This window comes from Nansenia antarctica (assembly GCF_963989245.1).
Source record: "Nansenia antarctica genome assembly, chromosome: 3".
Taxonomy (NCBI): Eukaryota; Metazoa; Chordata; class Actinopteri; order Argentiniformes; family Microstomatidae; genus Nansenia; species Nansenia antarctica.
In genome coordinates this window covers 5,780,186-5,800,644 of record NC_137688.1, presented here as the reverse complement: position 1 = coordinate 5,800,644, position 20,459 = coordinate 5,780,186, and the positions used below count along the sequence as shown (strand labels likewise).

Below are 20,459 nucleotides of genomic sequence, written 5' to 3'. Positions count from 1 at the left end.
TAGAAACGACGCATCCATTACTTCGCTTCGCTTCGCTTTTGGTGAGAACGCTGCTCGAGGCTGTCCATAGGAAAACAACAGCGCACGCGTGTTGATCTGGATAAGAGCGGGACGAACGGGCAATTCTAAAACTTTCAGACCAATCAACTACCACGTCTGTTGCTTCGATTGCGTATGTTACTTCGTTTACATGAAGGGCTGTGAGAACGCAAATCAGAGAAATTATTTATGCAACAATGTTGCGAAGTCATCCACTTGCTCTGGGTCTCGATTCAGACTTTCATGTGAGAACATGACCTTAGGCACCAAAACAGGCATGTCAGGCTTTAGATCCAGGGATCTTCATCAGTGGTCAAGCAGGAGGTCGGCCAGCGGGGTACATGTTGCACCACTGGTCTAGAAACCCTGGTCTAGTTTTTTTCACTTTTTAAAATGAGAATAAAACATATAAATGCGTATACATGCTTCATGAGCTCAGTCCAACTGTCTCACCCCCATCATCAAGACTAAAAACCCATCTTTTTAATATGATATTAAATAACTAAATTATTAAGTGATGATTATATAATGATTAAAGCACTTTGAGCTGCAACGTTTGCAGGAAAAGTGCTATACAAATAAAGGTTATTATTATTATTATTATTATTATTATTATTATTATTATTATTATATCAGAACCCAAAATATGAGCTTGTTTTACTCCATTGTTTGTAAACAATTCAATTGTAAACAAACACTGTATGGCTTCAAAACACGATGAAAACTCTGGTCTCATGGATTGTTAGTCCTTGTCCCTCTACTTTTATTAATCAAAAAAGTGGCAAGGAGGCCTCTCTGTTGTTGTTGTTGTTGTTTGAAATGACAGACTACACCTTTAACTCCCATGTTAGGCGACCCCATATTCTAGGGGGCTTCTTGGGCGGGTGCATTCGTTGGTTTTCCACTACTCTGTGTTTGTGTTTGAGGGCGAGGCATCTCCTTCCTTGTCCCTTTCCAGTCGTTGTGAAAAGTGAAGGAGCGGTAATTATTAAACACACCTCCTCCGTGTTTTCGTTCAAATTCACAACCAACTGTCATATTCTAGATGATTCTGAGGATCGGGTCACCTGCATTCACGATCCCGTCGATCTCCAGCGTGGTGATGTCGCCGCTGAACAGGGAGATCTTCTGGTCGAGCCTTTCGTTCCTCTTGAAGTGCGGCTCACCCGAGCTACCTGCCACACAGAAACATGATAACATGCATAACATATTTGATACCATTCCTCATTCCATCGCATTTCTACCTCCACCAGCCTCCATGGCCTCTTACCTGGGGTGGGGGTCCACACAGGAACGTCCTCCAGGGCCAGGTAGTTAGTCCTGTAGTGCTTCCGCCTCTCCTCCACACTCATGGCCAGCTGGGCCCCTAGGGTAGAGGAGACAAACACACTGATCAGTCCACTAATCAATCCAATTATTGTGTATAGGCCTTATCCACTCCATCAGTCAGTCAACCAGCCACCAGCCAGTCAGACAACCAGACAGAGACAGTCAGACAGAGAGACAGTCAGACAGAGAGACAGCCAGACAACCAGTCAGCAAGTCAGACAACCAGTTAGTAAGACAACCAAACAACCAGTGAGGCAGCCAGCCAGTATATTGGCTGTATATTTAGGATCCCCATTAGCTGTTGATCATGCAGCACCTACTACTATTGCTGGGGACATAGCTACCATCCTCACAGGTATATGGTATGGCTATGGGGGAAAAGCTGAAATATTTCTTGAATACACGCACTTGCATATTCATGCACATATGGATGGACAGACAATGCATGCACTGCATAGTGTAGTTGGTTTCACACTGAGACAGCTATGGTGCTTTCTAGTTCAATCTAGGCACAAACGCTTTTACGCATAGGCTAATGCTTGCATCCTGTTGAACACCTGTTGGAGAGAGAGAGGGAGGGGAGTTTATCAAGTACTCTTGCGGGACGCTATACAGGTGCAACTCAAAAAATTAGAATATCATGCAAAAGTTCATTTATTTCAGTAATTCAACTTAAAGGGTTAAACTTAGATATTATATAGACTCATTACATGCAAAGCTAGATATTTAAAGCCTTTATTTGTTATAAATTTGATGATTATGGCTTACAGCTTATGAAAACCCCAAATTAAATATCTCAGAAATGTTTAATATTACATGAAATCAATAAGAAAAGGATTTTAAATACAGAAATGTCAGCCCTCTGAAAAGTATAATCATGCATATGTACAATGCAATGAGTCTATATAATATTTAAGTTTAACCCTTTAAGTTGAATTACTGAAATGAATGGACTTTTGCACGATATTCAAAAAAATTTAGTTGCACCTGTATAGGCTATGGAAACCCCAGACCCATGCTTTATAATGCTTATGTTTCAAATGAACCCAGACAGACTCACCCTTCACCTTCCTCCAGTCTCCCTTGGTGAGGTCGATCTTGAGGGGCTCCTCGCACCCAGCGGCCATGCTGACCCGGGCACCCGTGCGCAGAGACGCGACACCGGCGGTCACTCCAAGCGCGCAGAGGGCAAGTCGCCGGTACACCGATGATCGCTTCTGTCCCCGCGGGGGGAATGCACCACCACCACCGTCACTCTGCCCCTTGAACGACCTCGGGACTGCTGTGGTTGTCGAGAACTTCTCAACACGGTTTGCAATTGCAATGTGAATATCCCCCCTGGCCTTAGGGCACTTTATAGGGCTGGCTTCAGCCAAACTCTTTCCAAGTGACAGGCAACTTGCGGCGCCGAAAATGTTCCTAACTTTGACGCGCACACCGGTGGTATGGAAGTTGCAGGAAAGTGCACCGATGACTCTGATGCGCAGAGAAGAGAGAGTTGACATGTGAAATGCCATCATCGTGCTGTGACACGAGTCAGGCGACAGGCTCCGATGTCAGAGTTAGATGAGTCAGTGTATTATTTTCAGTTTCGTTTTTGATGTAAAACACCTGATCCGGTTGGAATACTACGGAGGAACAATTCTATGGCATGTGCCCATTTTGTTGTAAACAAATGACGTTTGTTGGATTGTACCAAAAGTGAAGGGGGACTTTATTTTATATGGCAGAAGCCAGGGGCTTGGTGGAGGTTTGACAGTTAATACATGTAAGTTCGTTGGACATGCAACATTTATTTCTGAGTAGGAACATGAATGATTCATATCTTCAGGGCCTCTGGGTCCACGCCCCTCCTGACCACCCCCCCCCCCCCCCCCTTGGAGTGCTGCATAAAAAATTAGGGAGCATCGCCACCTACCGGCCAATAGCAGAAGTATTGCTCCTTTTTACAACGTTATTGTAACTTTAACCCCTTTCACACATAAAAGCTTTCTCTCTCTGTCTCCCTCTGTCTGTCTGTCTCTCTCTCTCTCTCTGTCTGTCTCTCTCTCTGTCTGTCTGTCTCTCTCTGTCTGTCTCTCTCTGTGTGTGTCTCTCTCTCTCTCTGTGTCTCTCTCTCTCTGTCTCCCTCTGTCTCTCTCTCTCTCTCTCTCTGTCTCTGTCTCTCTCTCTCTCTCTCTCTGTCTCTCTCTGTGTGTGTGTCTCTCTCTCTCTCTCTTTCTCTCTCTCTCTGTTCTCTCTGTGTGTGTGTGTGTGTGTGTGTGTGTGTGTGTGTGTCTCTCTCTCTCTCTCTCTCTCTCTCTCTCTCTCTCTCTCTCTCTCTCTCTCTCTCTCTCTCTCTCTCTCTCTCTCTCTCTCTCTCTCTCTCTCTCTCTCTCTCTCTCAGGTTGGGTTGTGGTTAATGCATGCATATGTTGCTTAAAAAAGGGTGTTCCTCATGTATCTGTTTCCGGTTAGCGGATTCCATGGAATTGACTTGGTATGGGGCTTGTGTGAACAAGATTTACAGGGAAATTACAGGGAAATTAGCTTCAATAGACCAAAGACCATGGCATGGCAAAAAGTATTTCTATAATATCAGTGAGATCTAATTCCTCTTTAGAATAAATGTTCTAACTCGTGGGGGCGGGGGTTTCCCAGACACAGATTAAACCTAATCCTAGACTAAAACCGCAACTAACAACAACAACAAAAGTTTCCAGAATGAAAGTTAGAGCCTATACACAACTAAGTAAAGGTTTAAATTAGACCTTGACAGAGGTTTGAATTCAGAATAGTGTCGTTAGTCAATGGCAATGTTGGGAAATGACAGATGAACACCACAGCGCATAGCCGTTTTAGGGCTGGTTTCACAGACAAGGATTAAACATAATCCTAGACTAAAAAGCATCTTCAATGTGAGATTCTACATTGAAAGTGTAATTTAGTCCAGGACTAGGCTTAAGCCTTGTCTGTGAAACCGGCCCATTATTTTCTTATTAATTTGTGTTGAACATTGAATACATGCTTCACACAAACTGTTGTCATGACCACCACTACCAGATATCCATTAAATATAGAAATTGCCATCATCAACAACTTTTACACACACACACACACACACACACACACACACACACACACACCCTCCCCCCCCCCACACACACACAATGTGACTGACACATGGCCAACTAAACTCTGAAAGTCACTGTCACTCACATTTCCGCTAACCGGAAACAGACAAATAAGGAACACCCTTTTTTAAGCAACATATGCATGCACAAACCACAACCCAACCTGAGAGAGAGAGAGAGAGAGAGAGAGAGAGAGAGAGAGAGAGAGAGAGAGAGACACAGAGAGAGACAGAAACAGAGAGAGAGACACAGAGAGAGACAGAGAGAGAGAGAGAGAGAGAGAGACAGAGACACAGAGAGAGAGACAGAGAGAGAGAGAGAGAGAGAGAGAGAAGGGAAGTGCTACTGGTGTATTTCACTGAACAACACAGGGAGGATCAGAGGGTCTTTGTTGAAAGCTGCTGTTGAGTCCCCAGCATTTTGGACGGTGGAGAGGGTAAGTGTGTGTGTGTGTGTGTGTGTGTGTGTGTGTGTGTGTGTGTGTGTGTGTGTGTGTGTGAGAGAGAGAGAGAGAGAGAGAGAGAGAGAGAGAGAGAGAGAGAGATAGAGCTGTCAGAATCGGTAGCATTTTGGATTGTGGAGAGGGTAAGTTGTGTGTGTGTGTGTGTGTGTGTGTGTGTGTGTGTGTGCGTGTGTGAGAGAGAGAGAGAGAGAGAGAGAGAGAGAGAGAGAGAGAGAGAGAGAGAGAGAGAGAGAGAGATAGAGCTGTCAGAATCGGTAGCATTTTGGATTGTGGAGAGGGTAAGTTGTGTATGTGTGTGTGTGTGTGTGTGTGTGTTACAGAGAGACAGACTGGGCAGGGGTCTGTGTGAGAGAGGGGTGAGAACAAAGGGAGGGATGAAGGACATGTTCTCGTGTCAGCTTTACTGAGAGAGGTCAGCTTTACTGAGAGAGGAATAAGACAGGCCTAAATACTTTAGAACTGACATGATAACTTGTAGTTATGATAACTTGTATGTATTTGAAATGTATAGACAGAATTCAACCGCACAAACATCATGTTATTGTACTTTGTACTACTGTACACTACTACACACAAACAAGGGTGTGCACACACACAGACAGACACACACACACACACACACAGACAGACAGACACACACACACACGCACACACATACAGTGAGGGTTGGATGGGTAGGGCCTGAAAGCGGAAGTGTGTCCAGAGTGATTGCTGAAATTAGGAACGAGAAGTGCCTGTCAAAGTGAACAATCCAGTCATCTCGGGTGTGTGTGTGTGTGTGTGTGTGTGTGTGAGTGTCTTATCATATGACACAGTATCATGGACTTATTTTCTGTTCTCCCTGTTAATAATGCGAATAACAGATCTTCTCCTCTCTTCCTCGCCCTCTCTCTCTCTCTCTACCTCCTTCCCCAACCCCCTCCCCTCTGTCTCTCTCTCTCTGTCTCTGTCTCTCTCTCTCTCTCTGTCTCTCTCTCTCTCTCTATCTCTTTCCCCAACCCCCCCTCTCTCTCTCTCTACCTCCTTCCCCAACCCCCCCTCTATCTCTCTTTCTCTCTCTCTCTCTATCTCTCTCTACCTCCTTCCCCAAACCCCCCCCCTTCTCTCTCTCTACCTCTCCCCCCCCCCCCTCTCAGTATGGCGTCATGGGACCTGTCAGTCTCAGTGGAGGAGATGGGTGATGACCCACCCTTGTCCATCAGTGTGACCTCTGACCTCCATGTAGGTGGGGTCATTCTCAAAGTGGTGGAGAAGTCAGGTGAGTCACACACACACACACACACACACACACACACACACACACACACACACACCCTGTTGTCTCCCCATCCCACACTGACTCACACACACGTCATCTATATCCATCACATAGACCACATTGTAGTACGGGGGTTGACACATTGCGGCGGACATTTTGTGTCACACAACCACAACCCGGTTTCCTGTCTTTTGCAGAAGTGAAGCGCGACTGGTCGGACCACGCTCTGTGGTGGGTCCAGAAGCAGCAGTGGCTCCTGCGCACCGCCTGGAGTCTGGAGAAGTGCGGTATCCATGCCGACCAGCGGCTGGTCTTCATGGCCCAACACAAGCCCCTGCTCCTGGGCCTGCCCAACGGGGTGACCCTGCGCCTCAAGGCCTGCTTCTCCGGCCCCGCCTTCCGCACCGTGCTGGGCGTCTGCAAGATGCTGAGTGAGTTTGTATTCCTTTTTTGTTGTTGTTGTTGTTGTTATTTTGTGGGGCAGTCCCCCACTCATATCTTTCTTTTTATTGCGATAAGACAGTAGAGATTTGACAGGAAGGATGGGTGAGAGAGAGAGAGAGAGAGAGAGAGAAGGGATGACATGCAGGATATGTACGAGGCTCCGGGAATCGAACCGGCAACCCTGTGGTTACATGGGTGACACTTTGGTGCGTTACGCCACCAAGCGCCCCTGAGTTTGTATTCCTACTCATTCATTCAATCACCACAAGCTGCAGGAACGTGTTAGATGGGGTGGGTTTAATTGAATTGAATTGAATTGAATTGAATTGAATTGAATTGAATTGAATTGAATTGAATTGAATTGAATTGAATTGAATTGAATTGAATTGAATTGAATTGAATTGAATTGAATTGAATTGAATTGAATTGAATTGAATTGAATTGAATTGAATCGAATCGAATCGAATCCCCGGCCCATGCCTTGCTGACTGAGATACACTCTCCTTACTTTCCTGTTTATTTATTTGTTTGTTTATTTATTGGAAGGATCCCCATTAGCTATACCCATAGGCATGAGCTACTTTTAGTGGGATCCACATTTAAAACATACATTACAAATAACATTTAACATATAAAACATACTTAAATTACAAATATCAAACTTTAAAATATATCATCATACATCATACAATGTTACAATACATCATAACATTTTCTTTCTTTACATTGTCTTTCACTATCTGTCTATGCAATAAACATTACGAAAAAGATCCTTTTAAAAACAAACAAACAAACAAAAAAGGCTACCGGTACATAGCCTGTTGGGACAGGAGAGAATTATATACCGTAGATTAGAAGGAATGTTCAACACCGGAGGGAAAACAACTGTGTTTTCCTCCAGTCTCTCTCCGTTGTCATCCCTCTCTCTCTCTCTCTCTCTCTCTCTTCCCTCAGTCATCCCTCTCTCTCTCTCTCTCTTCCCACAGACATCCGTCGGCCCGAGGAGCTATCCCTGCTGCGTCCCGTAGAGGAGAAGAAGAAGAAGAAAGAGAAGGATTCGTCCGAGGAGGTGTACGACCTCACAGAGGTGCCCCTCACCTCAGGTACATGTAGCTAGCACCGTGTAGGTGTCAACTAAACACACACGCTCGCTGGATGTTTTGAAAGAGAGAGAGAGTGACAGATGGAGGGAAAGAGAGAGAGAGTGAGAGTGAGAGTGAGAGTGAGAGTGAGAGATGGAGGGAGAGAGAGAGAGAGAGTGAGAGTGAAAGATGGAGAGAGAGAGGGTGAGACAGAGAGAGAGCGAGAGATGGAGGGAGGGACAGAGACAGAGAGAGAGAGTGAGAGATGGAGTCGAGAGAGAGAGAGAGAGAGAGAGAGAGAGAGTGAGAGATGGAGGGGGAGAGAGAGAGAGAGAGTGAGAGATGGAGGGAGAGAGAGAGAGTGAGAGTGAGAGTGAGAGATGGAGAGAGAGAGAGAGAGAGAGTGAGAGTGAGAGATGGAGGGAGAGAGAGAGAGAGAGTGAGAGATGGAGGGGGAGAGAGAGAGAGAGTGAGAGAGAGAGAGAGAGTCGTTGCTCCACCGGTGTTTCAGAGACACCGTGTGACCCCCCACCCCGCCCCCCTCTCTCTCCTGCCTTCCTGCCCCTCCAGAGTCACGCCCGTGTCTGTACAACGGGATGCCGGCCCATTTCGCCGACTCGCCCCAGACAGAGGCGGTGTACAGGATGCTGTCTGTGGCCCAGCCCGCCCCGGCCCCCGAGGCCATCGCACGGCAGTACCGACCCGCCAGCGTGGTGGACAAGGCCCACATCCACAGCAGGTGACACCACACGCAACACCCACACCCACACACCCACACCACACCCACACAGACCAACACCACACCCACACACCAACACAGACCAACACCACACCCACACCCAACACCCACACAGACCAACACCACACCAACACAGACCAACACCACACCCACACCACACCCACACCCACACCCACACAGACCACCACCACACCACACCACACCCACACCACACCACATCCACACTACACCACACACCAATACCCACACCCACACAGACCAACACCACACCCACACAGACCAACACCACACCCACACAGACCAACACCACATCCACACCACATCCACACAGACCAACACCACACCACACCAACACAGACCAACACCACACCCACACCAACACAGACCAACACCACACCACACCCACACAGACCAACACCACACCCACACCAACACAGACCAACACCACACCACACCAACACAGACCAACACCACACCCACACCAACACAGACCAACACCACACCACACCAACACAGACCAACACCACACCCACACCAACACAGACCAACACCACACCCACACCAACACAGACCAACACCACACCCACACCAACACAGACCAACACCACACCCACACCAACACAGACCAACACCACACCACACCCACACAAACCAACACCACACCCACACCCACACAGACCAACACCACACCACACCCACACAGACCAACACCACACCCACACCCACACCACACCCAACACACCACACCCACACCCACACCCACATCCACACTACACCACACCCACACCCACACAGACCAACACCACACCCAACACCACACCTAACACCCACACCACACCAACACCACACCCAACACACACCACACCTAACACAACACCACCACCACACCCACACCCACACCCACACAGACCAACACCACACCAACACAGACCAACACCACACCACACCCACACCCAACACCACACCCACACCACATCCACACTACACCACACTACACCACACACCAACACCACACCCACACCACATCCACACTACACCACACTACACCAACACAGACCAACACCACACCACACCCAACACACACCCACACCACACCCACACCCACACCCACACCCACACCACAAGGCATTAAAGGCAATATTTAAAAGATGGGTTTTTAGTCTTGACTTGAACATATTTGCTGAGGTTGCATCCCTAATGTAAACTGGCAGTGCATTCCACAATTAGGGTGCATAAAATGAGAATGCAGCCTCTTTCTTTTGTACATGTGGTACACAGAGAAAACCAGCGTCAGAACACCTGAGAGCTCTATTGGGCTGATATATGCTAGCAAAAGCTCTTTCAGATATTCTGGTGCTGTGCCAGTGAGAGCTTCATAAACAAGCAGAAGGATCTTGAAATCTGTTATGAACTTAACAGGAAGCCAGTGTAGAGTTTCTGTAGGGGCGGGGGGCGGGGGGTGCTAGCCTAACGCCTAACGCTAGCGGAGTTTTGTTTGACAGACAGACGCTTCGTCAAATTTCATTGACATGGCCTGCGGGAAGTCGACGGCTAAAGTGTGGCCCCCACTTAGCCTGTTTATGCCTTTGTCCGGCCCTGCAGGAAGTGCACAGGCACATGGAGGGCTAAAATAAAGGCAGTATTACTCAACACAACCAGACATTCATTAACAATGTGCCACTCAGGCTCAGGACCATCAGTCCCACGCTGCTCATTGTTAATAGCATGCTACCTCCCTGTGAGGCGCCATCAATCTGCCACATGAGTTATGTAAGCTATGGTTATACACGCTAAGCATGCTAAGCTATTGTTATACACGCTACAAAGATATGAGTTAGGTAAGCTATGGTTATACATGCTACAAAGCTATGAGTTAGTTAAGCTATTGTTATACATGCTACATAGCTATGAGTCAAGGACCCCAATTGAAATAAGCCAGTGGCTTTCTTGGGTTTTTATCCTGTTAGTTGACCTTGTATGTAATATGTACTTTCATGTACCTACTTCTGCAAATCTTCTAATAAAGTTTTCAATCAATCAATCAATGAGTTAGGTAAGCTATTGTTATACACGCTACAAAGAACATTCACCATTTCTTGGTGTCATAGCCGTTTTTACTTTGGACTTTTGTTTTGGGTGATTGGTGTTTTAATGCTTTTGAGTTATTTATATTCTCCATCTCTCTCTCTCTCCCTCCCTCTCTCTCTCTCTCTCTCTGTCTCTCTCAGGTGGCTGGACTCTTCTAAGTCTCTCTTGCAGCAGGGAGTTAATGAAAATGACAAGCTCTCGCTGCGCTTCAAATATTACACCTTCCACGACCTGGAGCCCAAGGTGTGTGTGTGTGTGTGTGTGGGTGGTGTGTGTCTGTGCGTGTGTGTATGTGTGTCGGTGTATGTGTGTGCGGATGGTGTGTGTGTGTGTGTGTCGGTGTATGTGTGTGTGTGTGGGGGTGGTGTGTGGGTGGGTGTATATCTGTGTGTGTGTGTGTGTGTGTGTGTGTATGTGTGTCTGTGTATGTGTATGTGTGTGTGTGTGTCTATATGTTTGTGTGTGTGTGTGTGTGTGTGTCTGCCTGTGCATGCGTGTGTGTATGTGTGTCGGTGGGTATTATGTGCCTGCGTGTCTCTGCAACAGAAACGACAGAAACAGAAACACTCACAGCAGCAGATGTGTGAGACAACACCAGGACTCTTCAATCTAGGCATCTGGTTTCTGGTTTCACTGCTTAATCTCTCTGCCCCCCCTCCCACACCCCCACACCCCCCCCCACACCCCCACACCCCCACACCCCCCCCCACACCCCCACACCCCCCCCCACACCCCCACCCCCCTCGCAAGCGAGTCATTTAGCTGACAGATACAGTGCCGTGGTCTAGCAAGGATCTTTGTCAGTATAAGGGGCGATTTAAAGCTGAACAGGATAGGCTACAGTGTCCCACGACAGTTAGGCTACAGAGACAGAGACAGTTAGGCTACAGTGTCCCACGACAGTTAGGCTACAGAGACAGACGACAGTTAGGCTACAGAGACAGTTTGGCTACAGAGACAGACGACAGTTTGGCTACAGAGACAGAGACAGTTAGGCTACAGAGACAGTTAGGCTACAGAGACAGAGACAGTTAGGCTACAGAGACAGTTAGGCTACAGAGACAGTTAGAATACAGAGACAGAGACAGTTAGGCTACAGAGACAGTTAGGCTACAGAGACAGTTAGGCTACAGAGACAGTTAGGCTACAGAGACAGTTAGGCTACAGAGACAGACGACAGTTAGGCTACAGAGACAGATGACAGTTAGGCTACAGAGACAGTTAGGCTACAGAGACAGACGACAGTTAGGCTACAGATCCAGTTGACAGATGACAGTTAGGCTACAGAGACAGAGACAGTTAGGCTACAGAGACAGACGACAGTTAGGCTACAGAGACAGAGACAGTTAGGCTACAGAGACAGTTAGGCTACAGAGACAGACGACAGTTAGGCTACAGAGACAGTTAGGCTACAGAGACAGACGACAGTTAGGCTACAGAGACAGTTAGGCTACAGAGACAGTTAGGCTACAGAGACAGACGACAGTTAGGCTACAGAGACAGAGACAGTTAGGCTACAGAGACAGTTATGCTACAGAGACAGAGACAGTTAGGCTACAGAGACAGACGGCAGTTAGGCTACAGAGACAGTTATGCTACAGAGACAGAGACAGTTAGGCTACAGAGACAGTTAGGCTACAGAGACAGAGACAGTTAGGCTACAGAGACAGAGACAGTTAGGCTACAGAGACAGTTATGCTACAGAGACAGAGACAGTTAGGCTACAGAGACAGACGGCAGTTAGGCTACAGAGACAGTTATGCTACAGAGACAGAGACAGTTAGGCTACAGAGACAGTTATGCTACAGAGACAGACGACAGTTAAGCTACAGAGACAGACGACAGTTAAGCTACAGAGACAGTTAGGCTACAGAGACAGTTAGGCTACAGAGACAGTTAGGCTACAGAGACAGAGACAGTTAGGCTACAGAGACAGTTAGGCTACAGAGACAGTTAGGCTACAGAGACAGAGACAGTTAAGGGCTCTGCACACAGCGTGCGATTTCTGTTGCGCGTCAACGTTCCATTTTGAAGTTTGAATGGAAGTCTATGAGAACATCGCATTTACCCACACACGGCCCCGATTTTAATCGCACGGCGAACATTCGATTCCATTCATTTGACAGTGCGACAAAACTCGCACGCCGTGTGCTTTGTCCCATTCAAAATGAATGGAATCGAATGTTCGCCGTGCGATTAAAATCGGGGCTGTGTGTGGGTAAATGCGATGTTCTCATAGACTTCCATTCAAACTTCAAAATGGAACGTTGACGCGCAACAGAAATCGCACGCTGTGTGCAGAGCCCTTTAGGCTACAGAGACAGTTAGGCTACAGAGACAGTTAGGCTACAGAGACAGTTAGGCTACAGAGACAGAGACAGTTAGGCTACAGAGACAGAGACAGTTAGGCTACAGAGACAGATGACAGTTTGGCTACAGAGACAGACGACAGTTAGGCTACAGAGACAGAGACAGTTAGGCTACAGAGACAGTTAGGCTACAGAGACAGTTTGGCTACAGAGACAGACGACAGTTAGGCTACAGAGACAGTTAGGCTACAGAGACAGTTTGGCTACAGAGACAGACGACAGTTAGGCTACAGAGACAGAGACAGTTAGGCTACAGAGACAGACGACAGTTAGGCTACAGAGACAGAGACAGTTAGGCTACAGAGACAGAGACAGTTAGGCTACAGAGACAGAGACAGTTAGGCTACAGAGACAGTTAGGCTACAGAGACAGACGACAGTTAGGCTACAGAGACAGTTAGGCTACAGAGACAGACGACAGTTAGGCTACAGAGACAGTTAGGCTACAGAGACAGAGACAGTTAGGCTACAGAGACAGAGACAGTTAGGCTACAGAGACAGACGACAGTTAGGCTACAGAGACAGAGACAGTTAGGCTACAGAGACAGTTAGGCTACAGAGACAGAGACAGTTAGGCTACAGAGACAGAGACAGTTAGGCTACAGAGACAGTTAGGCTACAGAGACAGTTTGGCTACAGAGACAGTTAGGCTACAGAGACAGACGACAGTTAGGCTACAGAGACAGTTAGGCTACAGAGACAGAGACAGTTAGGCTACAGAGACAGAGACAGTTAGGCTACAGAGACAGACGACAGTTAGCCTACAGAGACAGTTAGGCTACAGAGACAGAGACAGTTAGGCTACAGAGACAGAGACAGTTAGGCTACAGAGACAGTTAGGCTACAGAGACAGTTAGGCTACAGAGACAGTTAGGCTACAGAGACAGACGACAGTTAGGCTACAGAGACAGTTAGGCTACAGAGACAGACGACAGTTAGGCTACAGAGACAGTCGACAGTTAGGCTACAGAGACAGAGACAGTTAGGCTACAGAGACAGAGACAGTTAGGCTACAGAGACAGTTAGGCTACAGAGACAGAGACAGTTAGGCTACAGAGACAGAGACAGTTAGGCTACAGAGACAGACGACAGTTAGGCTACAGAGACAGACGACAGTTAGGCTACAGAGACAGACGACAGTTAGGCGACAGAGACAGTTAGGCTACAGAGACAGTTAGGCTACAGAGACAGTTAGGCTACAGAGACAGACGACAGTTAGGCTACAGAGACAGTTAGGCTACAGAGACAGTTAGGCTACAGAGACAGACGACAGTTAGGCGACAGAGACAGACGACAGTTAGGCGACAGAGACAGTTAGGCTACAGAGACAGACGACAGTTAGGCTACAAATCCAGTTGGTTAAAATACTGTGATCTGACGCTGCCGAAAGATGGATAGCGTTTACTAAGCGTTAAGACAGAGGTTGTACATTGTTTCCCTTTTTTAAAATGTATTTTTATTGTATTTTATCTTTACCTTTTCTTTTTACTGTTTTCCCCCCTGCTTTTATATTCATTCTATGCTTGTATATGTTTTTATATTCACTTTATGTTCTTATTCCTGTTGTAAAGCACTTTGAGCTGCATTTCTTGTATGAAAGGTGCTATATAAATAAAGCTTTACTTACTTACTTACTCCCTCCCCCCCCTCCTCCTCAGTATGACGCGGTGCGTTTGACCCAGCTCTATGAGCAGGCTCGCTGGGCCATTCTGCTGGAGGACATCGACTGCACTGAGGAGGAGATGCTGCTGTTTGGAGCCCTGCAGGTATGAAGTCTGCAGCACAGGTGTTCCTCTGTGCTGCCCTGCAGGTACTGCAGGTGCCCTGTGTTGTACTGGAACAGAAGTGTCATTGTAACGTTTTTTTTTTACTTACTTCATCTAGTATCTAAAGTAGGAATGATTGAGCAACTGTGTTGTTAAATCTACGACTAATCTCTCTCTCTCTCTCTCCCACACACACACGCAATCACACACACACACACACACACACACACACACACACACACACACACACACACACTCACACACACACACACACACTCACACACACACTCACACACACTCTTACACACACACACACACACACACACTCGCACACACACACACTCTTACACACACACTCACACACACACACACACACACAGTACCACATCAACAAGCTGTGCCTGTCTGAGCCCCAGGGCCTGACGTCCAGCCCGGCCATGGAGGATCTGGACTCGGCCCTGCAGTCTCTGGAGGTCAAGCTGGGGGGGGAGGACACCTCCGCAGAGATGCTGGTCAGCCATTTTGGATCTTTCTTTCTGTCTCTCTCTAACACGAGTGAGGTGGAGAGAGAGGGAGCTGGGGAGGAGGAGGGGGGGGGGGAGGGCACTGAGGGGTAGGAGGAAGGGGGAGAGAGGGGACGAAGGGGGAGGAGTGGGGGAGAGAGAGAGAGGAGGGGGGAGAGAGAGAGGGAGAGAGAGAGAGAGGGAGGGGGGAGAAGAGAGAGAGGAGGGGGGGAGAGAGAGGGAGAGAGAGAGAGAGAAAAGAAGAGAGAGAGAGAGAGAGAGGAGAAGAGATAGATAGAGATAGTCAAGATAGACAGTAAAGTAAGGAGAAGAGGGCATGTCAGCAGGGTATGGGCCGGATTCAAACCCATGCAGACATACTATACGCGTGCACTGTAGACCGCGGTGCTAGACCACTGGACCACCTCAGCCATTTTGGATCTGTTGTCGTCACAGAAGCACAGTCAGTGTATGATCTCAGTACTGGTGTTGTGAGGTCATCTGTGTTAATCGATGAACGATGCGGTGTGTGTGTGTGTGTAAGACGTTACGAAAATGTGCAGTACGTTTCAGGAACAGTGTTGTGAGATCTTGCGGTGGTGGTTGTAAAAAGCAGAAGTGTAGATAAGGACACGGTTCTCATACAGTACCTCTCTTTCTCTCTCTCTTCAACACAGGACAACATGACCGCTCCAGAGCTCAACGATTATCTGAAGCTATTGCGGTGAGATCCAAGTACTGTCTGTTGCCTCATTTCTGTAACCCACAAATGTATGTACATTTTTAGAAGGACACACAAATCACACACACACACACACACACACACAACTTACCCTCTCCACAATCCAAAATGCTACTGATTCTGACAGCTCTCTCTCTCTCTCTCTCTCTCTCTCTCTCTCTCTCTCTCTCTCTCTCTCTCTCTCTCTCTCTCTCTCTCTCTCTCTCACACACACACACACACATGAGGCATAGTAAAAGAGTGTGTTACTGTTTCAGGCCTAAGAGGATGACACTAAAGCCGTATAAGCAGTACTGGTTCAAATTCAAGGACTCGTCCATCTCGTACTACAAGAGTAAGGAGGAGAGCCTGGGAGAGCCCATCCAACAGATCAACCTCAGAGGTACACACACACGCATCACATACATACACACAGACACACACACACACTCATACACACACATGCATGCACGCAGCCACGCAGCCACACACGCACACACACACACACACACACACACACAGAGATACAGACACACACACACACTCGCCCACACCCACGCACACACACACACGCACACACACACACACACGTACACACACACACACACACACACACTCATGGCTAGCATTTAGCGCTAACATATCCATACCAGTCTGCATAGCCTTCTCCACACACCCAGTATGTGGTCATGGTAATGGTAACCATGGTGACGTCCCTCCCAGGCTGTGAGGCAGCACCAGATGTGAACGTGGCAGGACAGAAGTTCTGCATCCGCCTGCTCATCCCTGCTCCAGAGGGCATGAACGAGGTCTACCTGCGCTGTGAGAATGTACGTAGCCCACACACACACACACACGCACACTCGCCCTCTCTCTCCATCCCATCATCTCACCCTCTCTCTCCCTCTCTCCCTCTCTCTCTCTGTCTCCATCCCATCATCTCTCCCTCTCTCTCCCTCTCTCTCCCTCCCTCTCTCTCTCTCTCTCTCTCTCTCTCTCTCTCTCCCCCCCCCCACCCCCCCTCCAGGAGAAGCAGTATTCCCAGTGGATGGCAGCGTGCCGGCTGGCCTCTAAGGGTACGAGCCTGGCTGACAGCTCCTTCCAGAGTGAGATCCAGAGCATCAGCTCCTTCCTGGCCATGCAGCAGAGCCGCCCCCACGCCCAGAGCACACACACGGACGACAGCATCAACCCCCACAGCCTGGTCTCCCCACGCTACCACAAGAAGTACAAGACCAAACAGGTACACGCACGCACGCACGCACACACACACACACACACACACACACACACACACACACAGAAACATACACGCACACAAGCACACACACACACAGAAACATACACACACACACACACACACACACACAGAAACATACACGCACACAAGCACACACACACACAGAAACATACACGCACGCACGTACACACACACATGCACACACACACACACAGAAACATACACACACACATACACACACACATACACACACACACATGCACACACACACAGAAACATACACACACACTTGTCCCTTGTTGTTGTTTTTTCTTGTAGCTGCAGTGTCGAAGGAACCGAACCCTAATCTATACTTAGGACTTAAAACTGATCAACTTGATTCTGACACACACACGTGCACACATGCACACACACACACACGCACGCACACACACACACACACACACACACACACAGGGTATGTTTCACTACCTCATAAGCCAGACACACAAACTCACACACACACACACACACGCACACACACACACACACACACACACACACACACACACACAGGGTATGTTTCACTACCTCATAAGCCAGACACACAAACACACACACGCACACACACACAGTGTATGTTTCGCTACCTCATAAGCCAGACCTAACCGCCTGCCCCTGCCCTCTCTGTTCCCGCCCAGTTGAACCCGCGCATCCTGGAGGCCTATCAGAACGTGGCCCAGCTCCCGCTGACCGACGCCCTCCTGCGCTTTCTCCAGATCTGGCAGGCCCTGCCCGACTTCGGCATCTCCTACTGCGTCGTGAGGTATTTCGTGACGTTAGAATTATAAGGTTCTATCTCCATTTTGGTCAAAATTTAGTTTTTTACATAATCTGATCCATTAGGTGTTATTTTTAGGGTTAGGGTAATGTTGACATTTTTGAGTTAGTAATTCATAAAATACAAAGGTTCCATCTCACAAAACATAATGTAATATAAAAACTTTGACAGTCAATATCTCTGAACTACCTTAGACGGAGATAGAACCTTATAATTCTAAGCTCACGATTTGTTATTTATTTTATTTTATTTAACCGTTATGTGCCTTTGAGCAAGGCACTTAGCCCTCAGTTACTCCAGGGGGAATGTCCCTGTAATCTGTAATCTGTAATTGTAAATCACTTTGGATCAGTATTAGCCCAATTAGCAGAGGCTCATTGTTAATGAATGGAATCGGAATCGGATCATTGATTTACAACGAACCAACAGAAGAATATTGCTCATTCCACGAATGCGTGATCCTTACAAGTTGTACCTCGTTGTAAAGGTGACTAATCAGGCTTTCCAACGATATAAAATACAATACCAATTGGTATTACTAAAGGGGAGGAATAACCAACCAAAATAACGTTTCCGAACTTTCTTTGAGGAGTTTATTTATTTTCTACATTCTATATGTATCTATTCTTGTCATTTTTATTTTCTTACTATCCTCCTTTTTCTGTATTGTTTTCATGCTGTATGTAAAGCACTTTGAACTGCCCCTGTTGTATGAGATGTGCTGTACTAATAAACCGTCCGTGTCCCGGCTGGCAGGTTTAAGGGCAGTCGTAAGGACGAGGTGCTGGGCATCGCGCCCAACCGGTTGATCCGTATCGACCTGGGCGTGGGCGACGTGGTCAAGACCTGGCGCTACAACAACATGAGGCAGTGGAATGTCAACTGGGACATCTGCCAGGTGAGCTGTCAATCAATCAATCAATCAATCAATCTTTTTTTTTACTGAACCCATAAACTCTACAGTCATCTCTGTAGGTCAATACAGTGTCTGTAGCAATTCTCCCATGGTCGTTCTCTTCTCTGTGTGTATGTGTGTGTGTGTTTACTGTGTCCCCTAAAACTTATATTGCCCCCCTTGTACTGTTTCTCTGTTTCTCCAGTGTCTATAAAAAAAGAAATTAAAAAAAGGTCTAGGTTTAGAAGAAGGTTTTTCCTTCTATCAATGGCCCCGGGCCTGAGCTGGATTACTCTTCCTGCTACGACTGGTGGATTGATGATTCACTTGCTTAGTCACATGTGTTGATTGTAAATCGCTTTGGAATAAGGCGTCTGCTAAATGCCAAAAATGTAAATGTAATGTGTGTGTGTCTTACCACCCCCCACCACCAGGTGGCCATAGAGTTCGACGGCAATGTGAACATCGCCTTCAGCTGCGTGACGGCGGATTGCAAGATCGTCCACGAGTTCATCGGCGGCTACATCTTCATGTCCACGCGCAGCCGCGAGCAGACGGCCACGCTGAACGAGGAGCTGTTCCACAAGCTCACCGGAGGCCATGAGGCTCTGTGATCACCCCCCCGCCCCCCTGCCCCCCCCCCCCCCCCCCTACGCCCTTACACATGGTACTGCCCACGGAGGCGATACAGTAACCAACCTTACCCGTTCATAAATACATACCTTTAACTTTTATATACTGCTGCACCAACAGACAGTCCCATTGGGGTAGTGGTGGTGGTCTAGTCTAGTGGATAGTGAGTTGGACTGGTGGTCCGGAAGGTTGTGAGTTCAAATCCCACCTAGGGAACACCACCACTAGTGTTTAGCCCTTGAGTAAGGCACTTAGCCCTCAGTTACTGCAGGGGGAATGTCCCTGTAATCTGTAATCTGTAATTGTAAATCGCTTTGGATCAGTATTAGCCCAAATTAGCAGAGGCTGGTGGAGGTAGAAATCGGAGGACAGGCTCATTGTTAATGAATGGAATCGAAACGAGCCTGTCCTCCGATTTCTACCTTGAACAGCCTCTCCTGCCTAATAGGTCAGAAACCAGTGAGTTGACTCGACCAGCGGTCAGTTAGATGATGGTAAGACAAGAGAAAACACCACCCCAAGTTGACCCAATGACCCCAGAGGACCAGAGTTGGTGTGTGTGTGTGTAGTGTGTGTGTGTGTGTGTGTGTGTGTGTGTGTGAGACATTGACCCTCCATCCCAGAACAACCGCTGGGGGCTTCGCAGCACGCCACGCTGTTACAGTACTGGGGACTAGAGAATGATTCTAGCCGTATAGGGGTTTTTATCGTTACATAAATCAAAGAGCAGGTGGAATATGAAGAATAAATGTATGTAAAAATGATTAATCGTTCTGAGGTCCATCAATAAATATGTTTATTGGCATATGTTCATACGTTTTCATTTCCTGACGAGGAGTTGGTTGGCTGGTTGGCGTTGTCCTTAAATACCCATTGTGTCAGGGTGGCAATGTGTCCAACTGAACAGGAAGCCACAAATAGCTATCTCTCCTGGCGGTGTGTGTGTGTGTGTGTGTCT

General features: G+C 47.6%; 2 protein-coding genes across 2 annotated transcripts; one reads left to right on the top strand and one right to left on the bottom strand.

Annotated features, from left to right (window-relative positions):
* Window positions 1-1,080: 1,080 nt before the first annotated feature.
* LOC308153222 (ADP-ribose glycohydrolase MACROD1-like) lies at window positions 1,081-2,907 on the bottom strand (the record flags this gene model as incomplete). The annotated part of the gene is made up of 3 exons (XM_080526306.1): window positions 2,429-2,907; window positions 1,310-1,405; window positions 1,081-1,214 (listed from the first exon to the last, which is right to left on the bottom strand). The coding sequence occupies exons 1-3, from the start codon at window positions 2,886-2,888 to the stop codon at window positions 1,081-1,083; spliced, it is 690 nt and encodes a 229-aa protein (XP_080382432.1). The 5' UTR covers window positions 2,889-2,907.
* A 1,844-nt stretch (window positions 2,908-4,751) lies between these two features.
* Window positions 4,752-19,482, top strand: LOC308152805 (fermitin family homolog 3-like; the record flags this gene model as incomplete). Its single annotated transcript, XM_080525874.1, has 15 exons — window positions 4,752-4,917; window positions 6,081-6,202; window positions 6,400-6,633; window positions 7,633-7,749; window positions 8,299-8,467; window positions 10,696-10,798; window positions 14,582-14,689; window positions 15,070-15,201; window positions 15,870-15,916; window positions 16,192-16,316; window positions 16,637-16,743; window positions 16,941-17,156; window positions 17,834-17,958; window positions 18,730-18,871; window positions 19,303-19,482. Exons 2-15 carry the CDS (start codon window positions 6,082-6,084, stop codon window positions 19,480-19,482), a joined length of 1,926 nt encoding a protein of 641 aa, XP_080382000.1. The 5' UTR covers window positions 4,752-4,917; window position 6,081.
* Window positions 19,483-20,459: the final 977 nt, after the last annotated feature.